At 43.1% G+C, this 14,417-nt stretch overlaps 5 protein-coding genes across 5 annotated transcripts; 1 reads left to right on the top strand and 4 right to left on the bottom strand.

Moving 5' to 3' along the window:
- Window positions 1-83: 83 nt before the first annotated feature.
- Window positions 84-738, bottom strand: LOC127762859 (uncharacterized). Its single transcript, XM_052287364.1, has one exon. The coding sequence runs from the start codon at window positions 651-653 to the stop codon at window positions 219-221; it is 435 nt and encodes a 144-aa protein (XP_052143324.1). The 5' UTR covers window positions 654-738; the 3' UTR covers window positions 84-218.
- Window positions 739-2,035: 1,297 nt separating this feature from the next.
- On the top strand, window positions 2,036-3,869 carry LOC127764262 (40S ribosomal protein S14). Its single transcript, XM_052289116.1, has 6 exons — window positions 2,036-2,177; window positions 2,783-2,902; window positions 2,988-3,033; window positions 3,119-3,204; window positions 3,299-3,428; window positions 3,576-3,869. Exons 1-6 carry the CDS (start codon window positions 2,175-2,177, stop codon window positions 3,641-3,643), a joined length of 453 nt encoding a protein of 150 aa, XP_052145076.1. The 5' UTR covers window positions 2,036-2,174; the 3' UTR covers window positions 3,644-3,869.
- A 577-nt stretch (window positions 3,870-4,446) lies between these two features.
- LOC127764261 (early nodulin-like protein 1) lies at window positions 4,447-5,906 on the bottom strand. Its single transcript, XM_052289114.1, has 2 exons — window positions 5,554-5,906; window positions 4,447-5,104 (listed from the first exon to the last, which is right to left on the bottom strand). Exons 1-2 carry the CDS (start codon window positions 5,744-5,746, stop codon window positions 4,644-4,646), a joined length of 654 nt encoding a protein of 217 aa, XP_052145074.1. The 5' UTR covers window positions 5,747-5,906; the 3' UTR covers window positions 4,447-4,643.
- Window positions 5,907-7,797: 1,891 nt separating this feature from the next.
- Window positions 7,798-9,237, bottom strand: LOC127764260 (early nodulin-like protein 1). Its single transcript, XM_052289113.1, has 2 exons — window positions 8,945-9,237; window positions 7,798-8,559 (listed from the first exon to the last, which is right to left on the bottom strand). Exons 1-2 carry the CDS (start codon window positions 9,129-9,131, stop codon window positions 7,961-7,963), a joined length of 786 nt encoding a protein of 261 aa, XP_052145073.1. The 5' UTR covers window positions 9,132-9,237; the 3' UTR covers window positions 7,798-7,960.
- A 1,150-nt stretch (window positions 9,238-10,387) lies between these two features.
- Window positions 10,388-11,700, bottom strand: LOC127761025 (CRIB domain-containing protein RIC10-like). The gene is made up of 4 exons (XM_052285234.1): window positions 11,619-11,700; window positions 11,306-11,400; window positions 11,076-11,166; window positions 10,388-10,677 (listed from the first exon to the last, which is right to left on the bottom strand). The coding sequence occupies exons 1-4, from the start codon at window positions 11,674-11,676 to the stop codon at window positions 10,445-10,447; spliced, it is 477 nt and encodes a 158-aa protein (XP_052141194.1). The 5' UTR covers window positions 11,677-11,700; the 3' UTR covers window positions 10,388-10,444.
- Window positions 11,701-14,417: the final 2,717 nt, after the last annotated feature.

The raw sequence follows: 14,417 nt of genomic DNA, 5'->3' as shown, positions 1-14,417 counted from the left end.
ACTACAGAGACATACTAGGCTGTGACAGATTGACAGTACACATCTCTACCATGCTGACTTGTTGGTACGTAACAGTTCATACCTTGTTTCAGAGGACAACTATGTCTTGCAAATATTATTATTGTCAAGGAGACAAAATTGTTTTAAGCCTTAATTCATCATAACTAAGCATATGGGTACTTGGGTACATCTCATCTTGATAAACGTACTAAACTCGACTAGCTAGTTAATGAACTTGAATTCAATCCCGTGGCGCGCCCACGTATGTGCGCCTGCTGTGAATAGATGGCTCGCCGGTGACCTTCGCGGCTGATCTCCGGCCACCCCTCCTGGCCGTGGACGCCGTTGTTGGAGAACCACTTGCTGAGCCCCCTCATGAACCCGCTCGCCGGCGCCGGCGCCGGCGGTGGCTGCCGCTCGAAGGCCAACGTCGGCGTGGCGAAGGTGCTCGCCGAGCTGGTCGCTGCAGCCTGCTTCTTGACGCCGTGGTGGTGGCCGTCGCCGGCGTAGGGCGCCTGGTGCATCAGCTCCCTGTCGTCCTCGGCGATCGTGTCGAGGCTCCTCGCCACCTGCTTCCTCCGCCGCATCACCGACACCAGCTGCGGCGGCGCCACCTCCGTCATGATCCTCGCCGCCGCCTGCGCCTTCGCCATGACACAACTAAAAAAAAAACTTTGGTTTGTAACCTCACACTAGTGGCTAGTGACACTGCGAGAGCTTGTGATTTTTGTGGGCTTAGGTGTGCACGGTTTTACAGTGCCCAGCTTGAGGCAGTACATGTATTTATACAGAGCTAGTAGCAGGTAGCTACTGTACATACAGTTCATACGCTACGGTGAGATAGGGATCACACAACTGTGCGACACCAGCGGCGCGCACGTACGCGGACAAGACACACACATGGCTGGCGTCCGTTGGCGCGCCATGCCGCGACGCGACGCGCTAGCGTTCAACGGCGGAGTTAATGCCGCCCGCGCGCCCGCGCCGCGTGAGCGCGCGACACGCGCGCGCACGTCGGCGTCTCCCAAGCGAGCTAGTGGGCGGCGCGCGGCGGCGCCTTTTCGGTTTAATGAACGCCGCGACGGCGACGGCGCCGGCCGGGGCGACGTGTCCGGCGCCCGGTGGAGGCGGGCTCCGGCCGCCCAGGGTAGGTTACCTACGCTACGCACGGAGCAACGCCGTACAATGTGTGTTGTGTGGTGTGGAGCAAACGGCTGCGATTGCGACGCGATGCCGTGAACTGCCGGGCACACATGCACGAAGGCGACGTACTCGTGTACACCGTCGTACACGAGGAAAGAGCATTTTGGTTTCCATCCATCACCATATATTCACCACACAGTGACAACGACACGACACAGACATATACGGTGACTATTTAACAGCGAGACAAGTGATTTTTATAGATGATATTATTGCCTTTTGGACGTACGTCGATAGTTGGGTAAATATGAAAAAAAATGTAGGTCATGTTTTAAGTATATTTAATAATAAATCAACTCGCAATGAGACAAAATGATAGCTACGTGTTCTTTTTTGGAAAAAAAAATAAAACAAACGGTTAAACATATGTATATCTTATAGTGATTGCTGAGAATGTAAATAACATATTCAGCTAAAATCATTCGTTAGGCTATCGTTGCATGGTTGGCCAATTGCTAGTAATACATCAACGGTACATTACTGATAAAAAAATTATGGTTAAACATTTACATATTTATTTTTAATGACTTAAACATCAAGGTTAAAAAAACTATGAAAAACCTTAAAATCAACGTCAAAATTATGTTTCAGATTCAAATTTTGGTATCGGTGTAAAGATGTGGCTCTATGAAATTTTTGTTCAAAAAATAGCGCACACATTGACCGGCCCAATTATTCTCTGCTTGTTTGGCCCATCCGCCCCTACAGCATGGGCTAACCTGGGCCGTCAATTGCCGTCCACAACATCTTGGCCCAGCCCATAACACTCCTGGTCCCACTTGCAGCGGGTGAGTTGGACACCGCTGCTTCCGCAGCAAACCCTAGCCCCCGCGCCGCCGCGCCCATATATAAAGCTCACTCGCTGCTCCACCCTTCCCTCTTCTCTCGTGTCTCCGGCGGCGGCGAGCTCGTGATCTCAACGACCAGGAGGAAACCGGCGCTCGCCTCGATCTCCACCGCCTCGTCCCACCATGGTAAGGCCAAAGTCCCCCCCTGTTCCCCATCTCGGGTCAAATTCCTGCCCGGATTTGCAGCTTTGATGCTAGGTTTGTGTAGCACGCACGGTCTGCGAGTTGGCTTTGTAGAGCTGTAACTTAGTACTAGAGCATCTGGCATGTTAGGGAGATTATTATTACAGGGTTTGTATCAATTCTGGGATGTGATGGCCAAATGGTTGTTTAGTTGTTGCAAGGGTGTTTCACTGATTTGCTGTTCTAATTTTGGGTCGTGTATGACCCTAGCACATGATTGGTGTGGCGTTTGATTTGCAGTTTTGTGTTGAACAAGGTCTGGTTTGTGTTGATGATGTGTAGAAATGTAATTGTTGCAAGGGCGTTTCACTGTTTTTGATAGATACTCCAAGTATGTTTTGTAGTGAACATTTGGATGATGTAGGAAGGTCTCTGTGTTTACTTGATGAGAGGCATGAAAATTTCTTAGTGTACTGTGCGCACCTACTTGTATGGCAGGTTATGGCATAAATTAGTTTTGTCACAACTTGGCATGTAGAAATGTAATTGTTATGTAGCTGTAGCTGGTTCCTTCTCATTCCATAGCTTAACTGTTACTCGTCCTCCAGTCGAAGAGGAAGACCAGGGAGCCCAAGGAGGAGAACGTCACTCTTGGACCCACTGTCCGTGAAGGAGAGTATGTGTTCGGAGTTGCCCACATCTTCGCATCCTTCAATGACACTTTCATTGTAAGTACTTCTTTTTCCAGTTATATATATCCTTCAATCTAGTCTAACCACCTATTCAGTTTCTTACCAATGTTTTCCTCTGCAGCATGTCACTGACTTGTCTGGAAGGGAAACTCTTGTTCGCATTACTGGTATGATTTGTGTTTATTTATTTCATTTGGTTCTCTAGCTGCAATTACTGATGAGGTAAATTGACCATTCCCTGAATTCTTGCAGGTGGCATGAAGGTCAAAGCTGACCGTGATGAGTCATCACCATATGCAGCTATGCTTGCTTCTCAAGATGTTGCACAGCGTTGCAAGGTTTGTATGGAAACATTATCTCTCAATTGGACAGATGGACAGTTCTTGAGTGACTTTTTAAAAGTATTTTTAAAATTCTGTTGAACATTTCCAGGAGCTTGGTATTACTGCTCTGCACATCAAGCTTCGTGCCACTGGAGGCAACAAGACAAAGACACCTGGTCCTGGTGCTCAATCTGCTCTTAGGGCTCTTGCTCGCTCTGGCATGAAGATTGGTCGCATTGGTAAATTCAGAGTTTCACTCATACAACCTAAGGATATAGAGATAGTTATTTGTTTCATCTATGCTGTGGATAGTGTTTGTAGCAGGCTCATTATGCTTCAATCCTCCTTAGACATTGTGATGATTGTATGTCTGATCCTTTTTGCAGAGGATGTGACCCCGGTTCCCACGGACAGCACCCGCAGAAAGGGAGGTAGGAGAGGAAGGAGGCTGTAGATGTATTGTCAGCCAACTTGTCGCCATGGAGCATCTCTTCTTTGGATAGTCTTATAGCTCCCAATGTTCCTGAAGAGAGATTTAGTTTTGCTCAGTGTCCTGAATTGTTGACTGTCAAGTTAATTCGGCTGCTATGTTTTGGTTCAAGGAAATTTCCAGTTTTCATGCTTAACAAACCCAATATGTGTACCTTCGTGGTTCCTTATAATATGGTTGGATTGTCTTATGCTATCTGCGCATGCTTTCTACATGTTACGATGTGGGTGTGGCCTCTGGCGATATACTGCAAACTTGAATTTTGATCCATTTGGCACTGCATTTTCTGTCAACAGAAGAATAGCATTTCCTTTTCATTTTATATGAAGTACTAGAACTAGTCATTCCTAAGCTAGCATTAGGAGGTGATTCATTCTCTCTGAGGTCCTAAAACTCGTGCATCCTACCTAAGCTAGCCGTGTTTGTCATCCTACCTAAGCTACCTAAAACTCGTGCATCCTACCTTTGTTCTGGGGCTAGAATAGGCGCTCGATGACCATATATGCTGTGAAAATGTTCTGTAAAGTTTCTCATTATTTAACTTCTTATAGAAGTTTAGTTCTTTTACATCTGCCACTATCCAAGGACAAAGATATTGGAAATTTTCACAAGTGTCATGCGTAAGATATCTCAATGCTAACTAACCAAACCATAGGCAAATGCAAATGCAAGTTTTATATAAGTTATAGTGTAGTTATAATGTACTTACAATGTAATTACACTTTAATTATATCCGAAAGTTTTTTATTCCAAAAACTTGTGGCAGTTTTTTTAGGTCCTCCCATGTTAGAATTGCATGTCTTCAGTTTATAATGGTTTGTCTGAAAAAACAAAGATACAATACAAGGGAAAATAACAAGTAGTACAAACTAAAAGGTACATTGCCTTTACATCAAACGAACAGAAGAATTCACTTTCTGAATAAACGAATAAACGGCATCTTCTCTTGCAAAGTGTCAGATATTCAGATAGCAATCGCGACGCAGGCAATGGCGGCGATCAGAGAGCCGGCGAGGCCGCTCGCCGCCACCGTGAGCCCAGCGCCACTCTTCGCGCCGCCGCCGGCCGCCCCGCCGTTAGCCGGCGAGCTGTTCGTCCCCGCCGGCGTGGCCGGAGCACCCGGCGGCGCCTGCCCGGCTGGAGCGCCACCGCCACCACCACCACCGGAGGGAGACGACGGCGACGACGAGGAGGACGGCGGCGAAGCGCTGCTCCCGGTGGCGTTGGCGACCATGACGATGAGCTTCTCGCCGGCGCGGCAGTTGGCGTCGACGCCGCTGATGAAGAAGAAGGCGCCGGCGCGGTCGAGCGTGACCGCCGTGTTGCCGTCGGCGAACTTGCTGTCATACGACGCCGTGTTGCACGCGTTGTAGTCCGCCGGCTCCACCACCAACACCGAGTCCTTGTCCTTCGGGTACACGAACACTAGCATACACATTAAAAAAAAATGCTTATTAACATGTCGCAATAAGATCGGTGGTGTGTAAGTGTGATGTTACGTGTGTTGTGGTATGTGTCAGTGCACATATGCTATAGACTCAAAAATGTGACTGTAATGTTGCACGTGTGCTGAATTTTTTATCATCATGGTGCAAAAAAAAAAGGTACATGGGTGTTCAGCCATAGGCCTTCGGGCCATGACCTAGGGGCCGAGGGCTAGGTCTGTCCCTATGAGTTCATATTCTATATCATAATGACACTATTATTATAGACACCGACATGTGGGACAATAAAAGAGTAGAACCTGATGATGACATTATGGTAGATGATTCTCACCTTACTATGTGTATATGTGTATATAGTATGTATCTGCCGTGCACTCGAAAAATAATAACGGCCTGAATCTTAAAGCAGCTAACTGTAAATATACTTACAAAGCTGGTCGCCGACCTGGAAGCTGGTCTTCTCGGCCCAGGTGTTGTACGGCTCGTCGCCGGCGCCGGGCACGCCCCATCCGCCGTCGCCGCCGACCTTGTACTGCGTCGCGCCGGCCATGGCGACGACGTGAAGCACAACGAAGCTGCAGGCCACAACAAGCACACTGCAGCTGCTCGCCATTGCTGCCATGCACAACGAACAAACTAACCTGATCTTGCTTCTGTCGATAGATGCCTGAATTTTGGTGATGGTTTCGTCAGGTTGCAGATTTCTCGCGTGTATTTGTAGGCGTATCGATCGGGGAGAGGCTTTACAAGCTGTAGGCCACACGGTGCCTTGCTGAAGCTAACGTTTTGCTCGGGCGTGCAGGCATGCAGGGGCATGTGCTGGGGGCTCTCGATCGCTTTTCATGCTGTGTTTATCCCGTCGATCGCGTCAACTGCGTCGCCTTTCGAATCGATGCTTTGCCGATCGAGCTTGGAAAGTTGGACAGAATAATACTCGGAGCTAAGCTGGATAATTTTACCGAATATGATTCTTGATTTGGGCACAGGCTGCCTGACAGCCAATGTCATTTGTCGGGAGAGAGCAGGAGGAGGCCTCTCTTTTTTATTTTATTTTTTAAAGATGTGAGATCATTTTAGTCTGATCCTGATTTATTAGCAGAGAAACACCAGAAACTATAATACCTGTTTGATTTGAGAGATCATAAGTTACGTTTGAATTTGGGTGGAACAATGTAGATTGAAGTAGATGAAATGCGGGTGAACGATGATGGATGATTTACTTGTTTATTAGAAAATCAGCTCGTTAGTTGGCGTGCAATTGCGTTGCATCAGTTCCAAGATACAATGGTTTGTAGCGTTTAAAATTTATCCTAGATTATAAGATCTTCACCTACTTCATCGTATCAATCATTCACAGTCATCAGTTATTGAATTTCTCTACCTACTTTTCCATCTCAACCGGCCATTCTCGTTTAATTTCACTCCTCTCGTTAACCCACGTGAAAAACTATATAAATGCTTATATTTTCGGATGAAAGGATAGAAATTTGAAACTATTTTTACATGAGCTGATTTATTTCCCATATAAGTTGTGTTCTTAACTGTATTCCCCAAAAAGAAAAGTTATGTTCTTAAGTTAATGTTCCCAACTTCACCTCTCTCATTTTTCGCGCATAAACTTTTCAAACTGTTAAAACTGTATAGAAAAGTTGCTTTAAAAAATCATATTAATTCATTTTTAAGTTTTTTAATCAATACTTATAGTTAATTATATGCTAATGTGTGCTTCGTTTTGCATACTGGAGAGGTGGTGTTCGGTGTTCCCAACCCCTCCTCCCTAACACGACCTAAATCACTCTTTTCAAAGGACCTCTTGATGATTTTTTAATTGGGAATACCTGTACAACATTCAACAATTTTTTTTATGAAGAACTTTCAAATGCAAAGTTAAATGTAGCTGTAGTATAATTGGAGTGTATGTCCGTTTTAACTGCTCCCTCCGTTTCAAAATGTTTAACACCGTTGATTTTTTAGCACATGTTTGACCGTTCGTCTTATTCAAAAACTTTTGTGAAATATGTAAAATTATATGCCTACATAAAAATATATTTAACAATGAATCAAATGATAAGAAAAGAATTAATAATTACTTAAATTTTTTAAATAAGACGAATGGTCAAATATATGCTAAAAAGTCAACGGTGTCAAATATTTCTCGAAATGGAGGGAGTATATTGTTACTATAACTAACCTATATGTAACTGCTATAAAATCAACAGAAAAATCCGCACGAGGCTCACTGGTTAATGCAGCTTGTCTTTAGGCATAATGTCGTGGGTCGACCCCAGCCATATGCAGACTCCTGCACGAATCTCCACATGATCTAACGGTTCATAAACTGAAAGGAGTTTGTTTTTTGACATTTAAACTGAAAAGAGTTTGTCGTTAGGCATGAGGTCATGGGTTCGACCATCTAACGACGGTTCATAAACTGGAAGAGTTTGTTGTTAGGCATGAGGTCATGGATTCGACCATCTAACGGTTCACAAACGGGCTGGAAAGTACAACTGGGCCGGCCCAGCCCAACGATTTATCCGGGATCGGAGATTGAATCCCCGTACCCGCCCCCGTCGGCTGAAACGCGCCGTGTCGCCTCCACTTCAGCCGGCGACGAATTTCAAATAAAAAAAACAAGGGTTTATATTTGGATTTGAACACATCAAATTTTGGCACAAATGCTCGATATCATTTTGTTCTTATTCATCCTTTGGAAAACGAATTAATACAAACACACGATGTACATACACACACACGTATAGTACACAAATCATCTCCCTCCAAATTAATTCAAGTTATTACAACAGCTTCACTTTTGCACTGATTGCATGGTCAGACTTCAGAGTGCGAGCATGGCGTAGCCAATGATGCCGGCGGCGAGGCCCGATGCCGCCACCGCGGCGTGCGCGGCGCCGTTCGCGGCGGGCGGCGGCGACGACGTGGCGCTCGGGTTCCTCGCCCCCTGCGCGCTCGGCGCGTTCGCCGATGGCGGCGCCGGCGGGGACGACGCGGATGGCGCAGGCGACGCTGGCGTCGGAGTGGAGGGAGGCGACGACGCGGGCGGCGGCGTCGTCGGAGCAGCGGCGCCCGATGAGCTGGGAGACGGCGGTGAAGCGGGCGGAGGTGACGGGGACGACGGCGGCGGGCTGGCGGGTGCAGGCGACGTCGGCGGCGGCGCGGTCGACGAAGCCGGGGGCGGAGACGGCGCGGTGGCGGTGATGGTGCCGTTGCGGCTGGCGAGGACCATGACGATGAGTTTCTCGCCGGCGCGGCAGTTGGCGTCGACGCCGCTGATGAAGAAGAAGGCGCCGGCGCGGTCGAGCGTGAAGACCGTGTTGCCGTCGGCGAACTTCTGGTCGAACGACGACGTGTTGCACGCGTTGTAGTCGGCCGGCTCCACCACCAACACCGAGTCCTTGTCCTTCGGGTACACGAACACTGCAACCATTGTCCATAGATGATGATCCGCCATGATCATGCGCTACTTCCTTTCCTCTGTTTCATATTATAAGTCGCTTTGATTTTTGTAAAGTCTAGTTTATTGAAAGTTTAATTAAATTTATAGAAAAAATATAGATTTATAACACTAAATTAGTCTTATTAGCTCTACCATTGAATATGTTTAATAGTTTTTATTTGTTATATGTTGAAAATATTAATATATTTTTCTGTAAACTTGATGAAGCTAAAGAGGTTGTAATTTTTTTTAAAAAAAAGTCAAAACGACTCGTAACATTAAACAGAGCTAGTACCTCAAAAGCTTCATCACAAATGCATGGAATAATATTTGTCGCAAAGAACTCGAATTTAATCAATTGATTACCTAGGGTGTCTCCGATCTGGAACCTCATCTTCTCGGCCCAATCGTTGTACGACTCCGCATTGGCGGCCGGGACGCTCCAGCCATTGCCGCCGCCGACCTTGAACTGAGTAGCTCCAGCCATGGCAACCACAAGAGCAAAGCAGGCAAGCCCAAGGCCATAGCTGTAACCACTAGTACCTTTCACCATTGATCACTGCAACAAAAACCAAAACCAGCTAGTTTTTTTTTTTTTTACTACTTAGCTATAGGTAATTAACTAGTAGTAATTGATCAAGCTCAGTGAAGCTTTTCACTTCTTGTGGTGGATGAGAAGAGGCCAAGCTAGGTAGCCGGGTATTTGTAGGCCTCAATGGCTGGGAGCTTTACAAGCTGTGGTGTACTTTGCTTTCCATGGACACCTTGAGATTAGCTTCCAAAGCATATGACACCTCACCTTTACTTCCATCTTGTGTTCTTTTCTGTCTCTTGTGCTTGTTGCAATGCCATGGTTGCCTACCTGACATTCACAGCAGAGCTCAAGACTAGCCAGGTGACACTGGAATATTCATGGCTTGTGAGTCAGTCCATGGTACATGGAAAAAAAAAATGTCATTTTCCAATGTAGTGATTGTTTGGGTCAAATCACTCTCATGTGGTTAGTTAGTACACGTGGCACAGCGTGATACGTCGGTCAACGCAGGGCCATGACTTTGCTCTTAGCATTGCACTCACGGTCAGGTTAAGTTGATCAACGCAAAAGACCTGAATAGTTATGTCAGGGTAAAAATGGGATTAATTTACTCCCAAAAAGTTTCTTTTTTTTTGTAAGGTTGCATAGGTAGCAAAAGGTTCTTGCCCTTGATGCTCAGGTTATGCTTTGCCCAAATGCAAGGAAAGCAGAGTGCAGTGCATAATCACGAGATATAAAGATTGATGATATTTTCAAGTGTTTTTTTTTATATGATTAGATCAGCTGTGTATCACATTATTACAGTCCTTGAACAAAGTGCTGAGGCATGATGAAACGTTGCATCATGTCAATTGCACGTTTGTCTTGGCAATTGGCAACTTGGCGTAGAAAAAAAGTTAGTCGAATTGTTCTTGGTCCTTGCATGTCGTGATCAATGGCATTATTAGCCCCCTCACAGCTGTATGTGTTTCAGAAAAAAATGATGTGAATCAAGCTTACTTATATTGATATGTGATTGAAAAATGTTAGAAAACTTTTTTTTTAATCCACAATCTGAAGTGGGGAAAAAATATTATACTACTGAAGTCTAACATCTGCCGACTGCCATCCAATCATTAAAAGAATCTGAAGAATTAGTCAGAAGTATAAAATTTGAGATGCACACAACTTCAAACATTAAGTTAATCCATTTTCCTTTGCATTTCCAACTATGTCTTGACTGTAAAAGAAAAGAAAGAAAAAGAAAGAATCAAACAATTCACAATCAATTCTCTTCCTATACCGACATACAATGTACAATTCATGGTAGTTTCAAACACAATCTGTAAATTTCAGGCAACCCGAAACCCTCTTTGCGATTCGTTGAATGCGTCGTATGCGGTTGCGAACGAGGTTCTTGACCTCGAGGACGATGATCTTGCAGATGAGGTAGGTGATGATGTTCTGGTCTTCTTCCTTCTCACCTTCCTTGGGCCTCTTGGGATGTCAGGGCAGGAGGGTGCCTCCTGGCCAGATTTCTCCGGCAAGATCTCAATTGGCAGCATGCTTCTTGGCTGTTCAAAATCTGCATAAAAAATATTATTTGGTCATCATGAATGTTTGGATACCATGTTTGATGATTTCTCTGTATATCTGTTCATTGCACCTTGTAAACATGCAAGCAACCTAAAAAGAAAATGGTGTAAGTGGTGTGCCACTACTGAAGTACTTGTCCTTAGAAAATAGATCAAGAAGATTTCCAACGTTTATATAGTAATAAATGATTAGTTCTGAAGATTCAGGACCAATTAGACTACTATGGATGATTGTGACGTTTTATATCAGGCATGGCTCAAGTGGCATATTCAAAAGCACCAATGGAACTTCATATTTTAGAAACTTTTGTTTGATTAACCTTTATATATGTTGTATTGACTTTATTTTTGAAGGATAAACATAGAAAGATGAGAGGACATTAAATACCTAAAGAGGCCCAAGAAGTCTGCCTTGATGGTGCAGTTGTTGTGCTCAGAGAACCGGTTGATAAATCTTCTGTTCCCGTGAATTCGTTCATCTGAAAGTGAGAAATGTACATTTCCAATAATTAGAAATACTAGAATATGAAGCAAAACTCATAAACAGAAAACATTCATAAATCATAATGCAGTAGTTGATCATCTGATGAAAAGGCTGTCAAGTATTGGTATGTTTACCCAGCTTGGAGATGTGTCACTGGTGCCCAAACCTATGTGAGCCACATGCTTTACATCTGTAGGGTACCCAATTTCCATCTCATGCTCCTTATGCACTGCAAAAGAAAAAGAAACCATGTGTTATAAACTTATTGTTGTACATTGATCACTTTCTGTGATTTCTCACGGTTATACACACAGTACTATCTTATTGTGCTTTTACTACATTTTCTTGAATCTGAATCTGGATTTATAAACCAGAATAACAAAATGCAAGCTTAAGTAATGTAAGCAGGCAGAGATATAGGGAAACAAAGAAAGATAGGAGTATTACCGAACATTTGAGAGATTATCTTCAGGCCTTTGAATATTCCCTTCATCTTTATCGCCATTTGTGAGTTTCTCCACAAGCAAGATCTCCCTACATCATGAATGACAATGTTCATTACCAATGTGAAGAAAAAAATTAGCTTGGGTGCTACAGACTCATATATTTTGAATCGCATATGGCAAAAGGAAAGCACAGCAGCTTACCTCCAAACTCCAAAGCTAGTGTCTCGTTTGCAACTAGCAAAGCTTTGAAAATCACACTTTATTTCTGAATCTTCAGACTAAGTTCAGTCTGAAGAACAACAAGAAGAAAGAGATGGGGAAGAAACAAGATAAAACTTGATTAGCACAAGTAGTTTTCTGTAGATGGAGAAGAGGCAGAGGAGGAACTAAATCTTCTGTGAGGGTAGCATGACAAGTGCTTAAATATGATCACAAGTTAGTTAGTTGGCTGCACCTTCTTCCCCCTCTTCCAATTTTATATTTTAGTTCTCTTGAGAGCCATTCAAGCCTTGCTGAAAAAAAAAACAGCTTGCGCAGTTGCACTGTTCTAGCTGTACTTAGATCTTGTTTTCCATACAACGGGAACTAACATCGAAAATATTATAATTTTCCTGCATAATTTTCCTAAGAGGCTGGTGTCTGCATAATTTTTCCCTGAAAATGACTGGTGATTTCATATAAATATTAACTGTCAGGCTTCAAGTTTTTCCTTCTTACACCTGACTTGTCATGCAAACAAGTAAAACAACAAACTTTGCAGCTCAAATGGGTAGGTATATTATTGAAAGATTTCAGGCCAATAGGCTGGTTAACTCTGTAATAGATGATATGGTACATATCAGATGTATAGTATAGTCCTAGTACTTTTAAGGATCATTGCATAGAATGGCTCTTTTTAGGTGGTACTGACATGGCAGCAAATCATCTTCTTATTTAAAAAATATCCAATTTTATCTTTAACAGATGAAGTTTTACATCACATTTTTGTCTAGAACTTTCAGGAGGGCTGCATATCTTTATATTGGATAAAGAAGAAAACCAGTGGATTTTTTTGTCATTGCTTGCTCATTGTTTTTGCCTAAGCTTGTTAGTTAAGAAAACAATATAACACAACACATGCAGACATTTCAAATGGAACTAGTATGACCTATTTCTTCAGTGCCTTATCCTCTATGGCTCAAAGAAACGTATTTCCTACACTTGGTGAATGATGATGATCTGTCCCATTCCACTTAATTCACTATGTGTTTGAATTTTTCTCTCGATATCTCTTCCTGATCCTGATGACTTAATTTTGTATTATGAACAAGTTTTGTTTATCTTCTAGGGTCTATACACACCATGAAATTTTCCACCAAGCTGCAACCAATCACTAGAGGTTGCTTGTGTTACCATTTGATATTAAATATCCATTTGTGGCTGGAGGTGTATCAGATAATAACATCACTTGCAAGCTAATTAAAAACACAACGCAAGGAAAATTAGGCATCACTATCGTTCTGTTATCAGAATATATCAGAATTAACCTGGTGCTCTTCATCAAAACTTTTCTGAAGTATCTCTTCATTTCATTTTTTAATAAAAAAAATTCAAGTTGCCATTTCATCACGCAGAAATAACAGGTGTCTACCATCTGTAATCTGTCTAAACTTGGTCAGCCTTCTCTGATTTGCTTACTGATGTATCCACTAGTACTAATCTACCCTTAAACCATCACAGCAATGAACACCTCATTTCTGAACTTTTTAACACAAAAAGAAACCTCCATTATGATCCATATAAAAATAATATATATGTTGATATATGCAAGCTACAGATAGAGATGCATTGTTTCTTGGCACAGAAAAGAGGCCAGCTAAGCCCTTCCCCTCAATACATTTTGGCCTATTTTTTTTCTGTGGTGTTGCAGGCATGTAAGTGTAGGATAATTAAGCTGTTTCCTGTCGGATTAGGATAGGTACAGAGATTAGAAATTTAGAATCATATATGCATTTTGATACAGTGATATGAAGAGGAGAGGAGAGAAACATTTGGCTGGATAAGATTTTGGGAAATGATGGACGCCAATGAGACAGGATCCGGTCATGCCTCGCACCTACCAATCCATAACCGTTAAATTTGCAAGTCAATCGTGGCATGATCATCATGTGTGATCAGCTCTGATAGGCTTGGATCAGCTGTTGGCAGGCAAATCGGCTCCATTTTTTCTTTCTTTTTCTGAAGGCTTATTCTTGTTTTTGCGTATCGTTTCAAATAAAAAAATCACCTTTTTTTTTGTGGAACTTAGCTGGTTAGAGATCTTTGTTAGTTGTCACTTAGTCACATGACACGGTTGGTTTAAGAGGTTTAGGATCCATCAGTTTAATTAGAAGCATCACAATAAAAAGACGTCTAGTAGAGATGGCATGCGCAATTTTTTGGTTCTCGATCCAGTTTGGTAATACCAAACTAAACACCTCATCAAAATTTAGTCAAACACAATTTTTGGTAATGCTAATAAATGGCCGTATATATCCAGTTGGATATAGAGGCCGGGTAAAAAATACCCTTCTCTAAAAAAAATAAATAAATAATGCTAATAAAATCGGGCTCGAATGTTGGCCACATTTTCTCTACTAATAGAAAGCAAGCCCTTCTTAGGTTGTGTTCGGCATTGCAGGTTTTCAATCCCTCTCCCTCGTTTTTCGCGTGCACGCTTTTCAAACTACTAAATGGTGTGTTCTTTGAAAAAAAATTATATAGGAAAGTTGCTTATAAAATCACATTAATCTATTTTTAAAGCTAGTTTTAGCTAATACTT

Source organism: Oryza glaberrima, chromosome 2, assembly GCF_000147395.1.
Source record: "Oryza glaberrima chromosome 2, OglaRS2, whole genome shotgun sequence".
NCBI classification, from domain to species: Eukaryota; Viridiplantae; Streptophyta; class Magnoliopsida; order Poales; family Poaceae; genus Oryza; species Oryza glaberrima.
The sequence above is the reverse complement of the archived record's forward strand: the minus strand, read 5'-3'. Positions and strand labels throughout refer to the sequence as shown.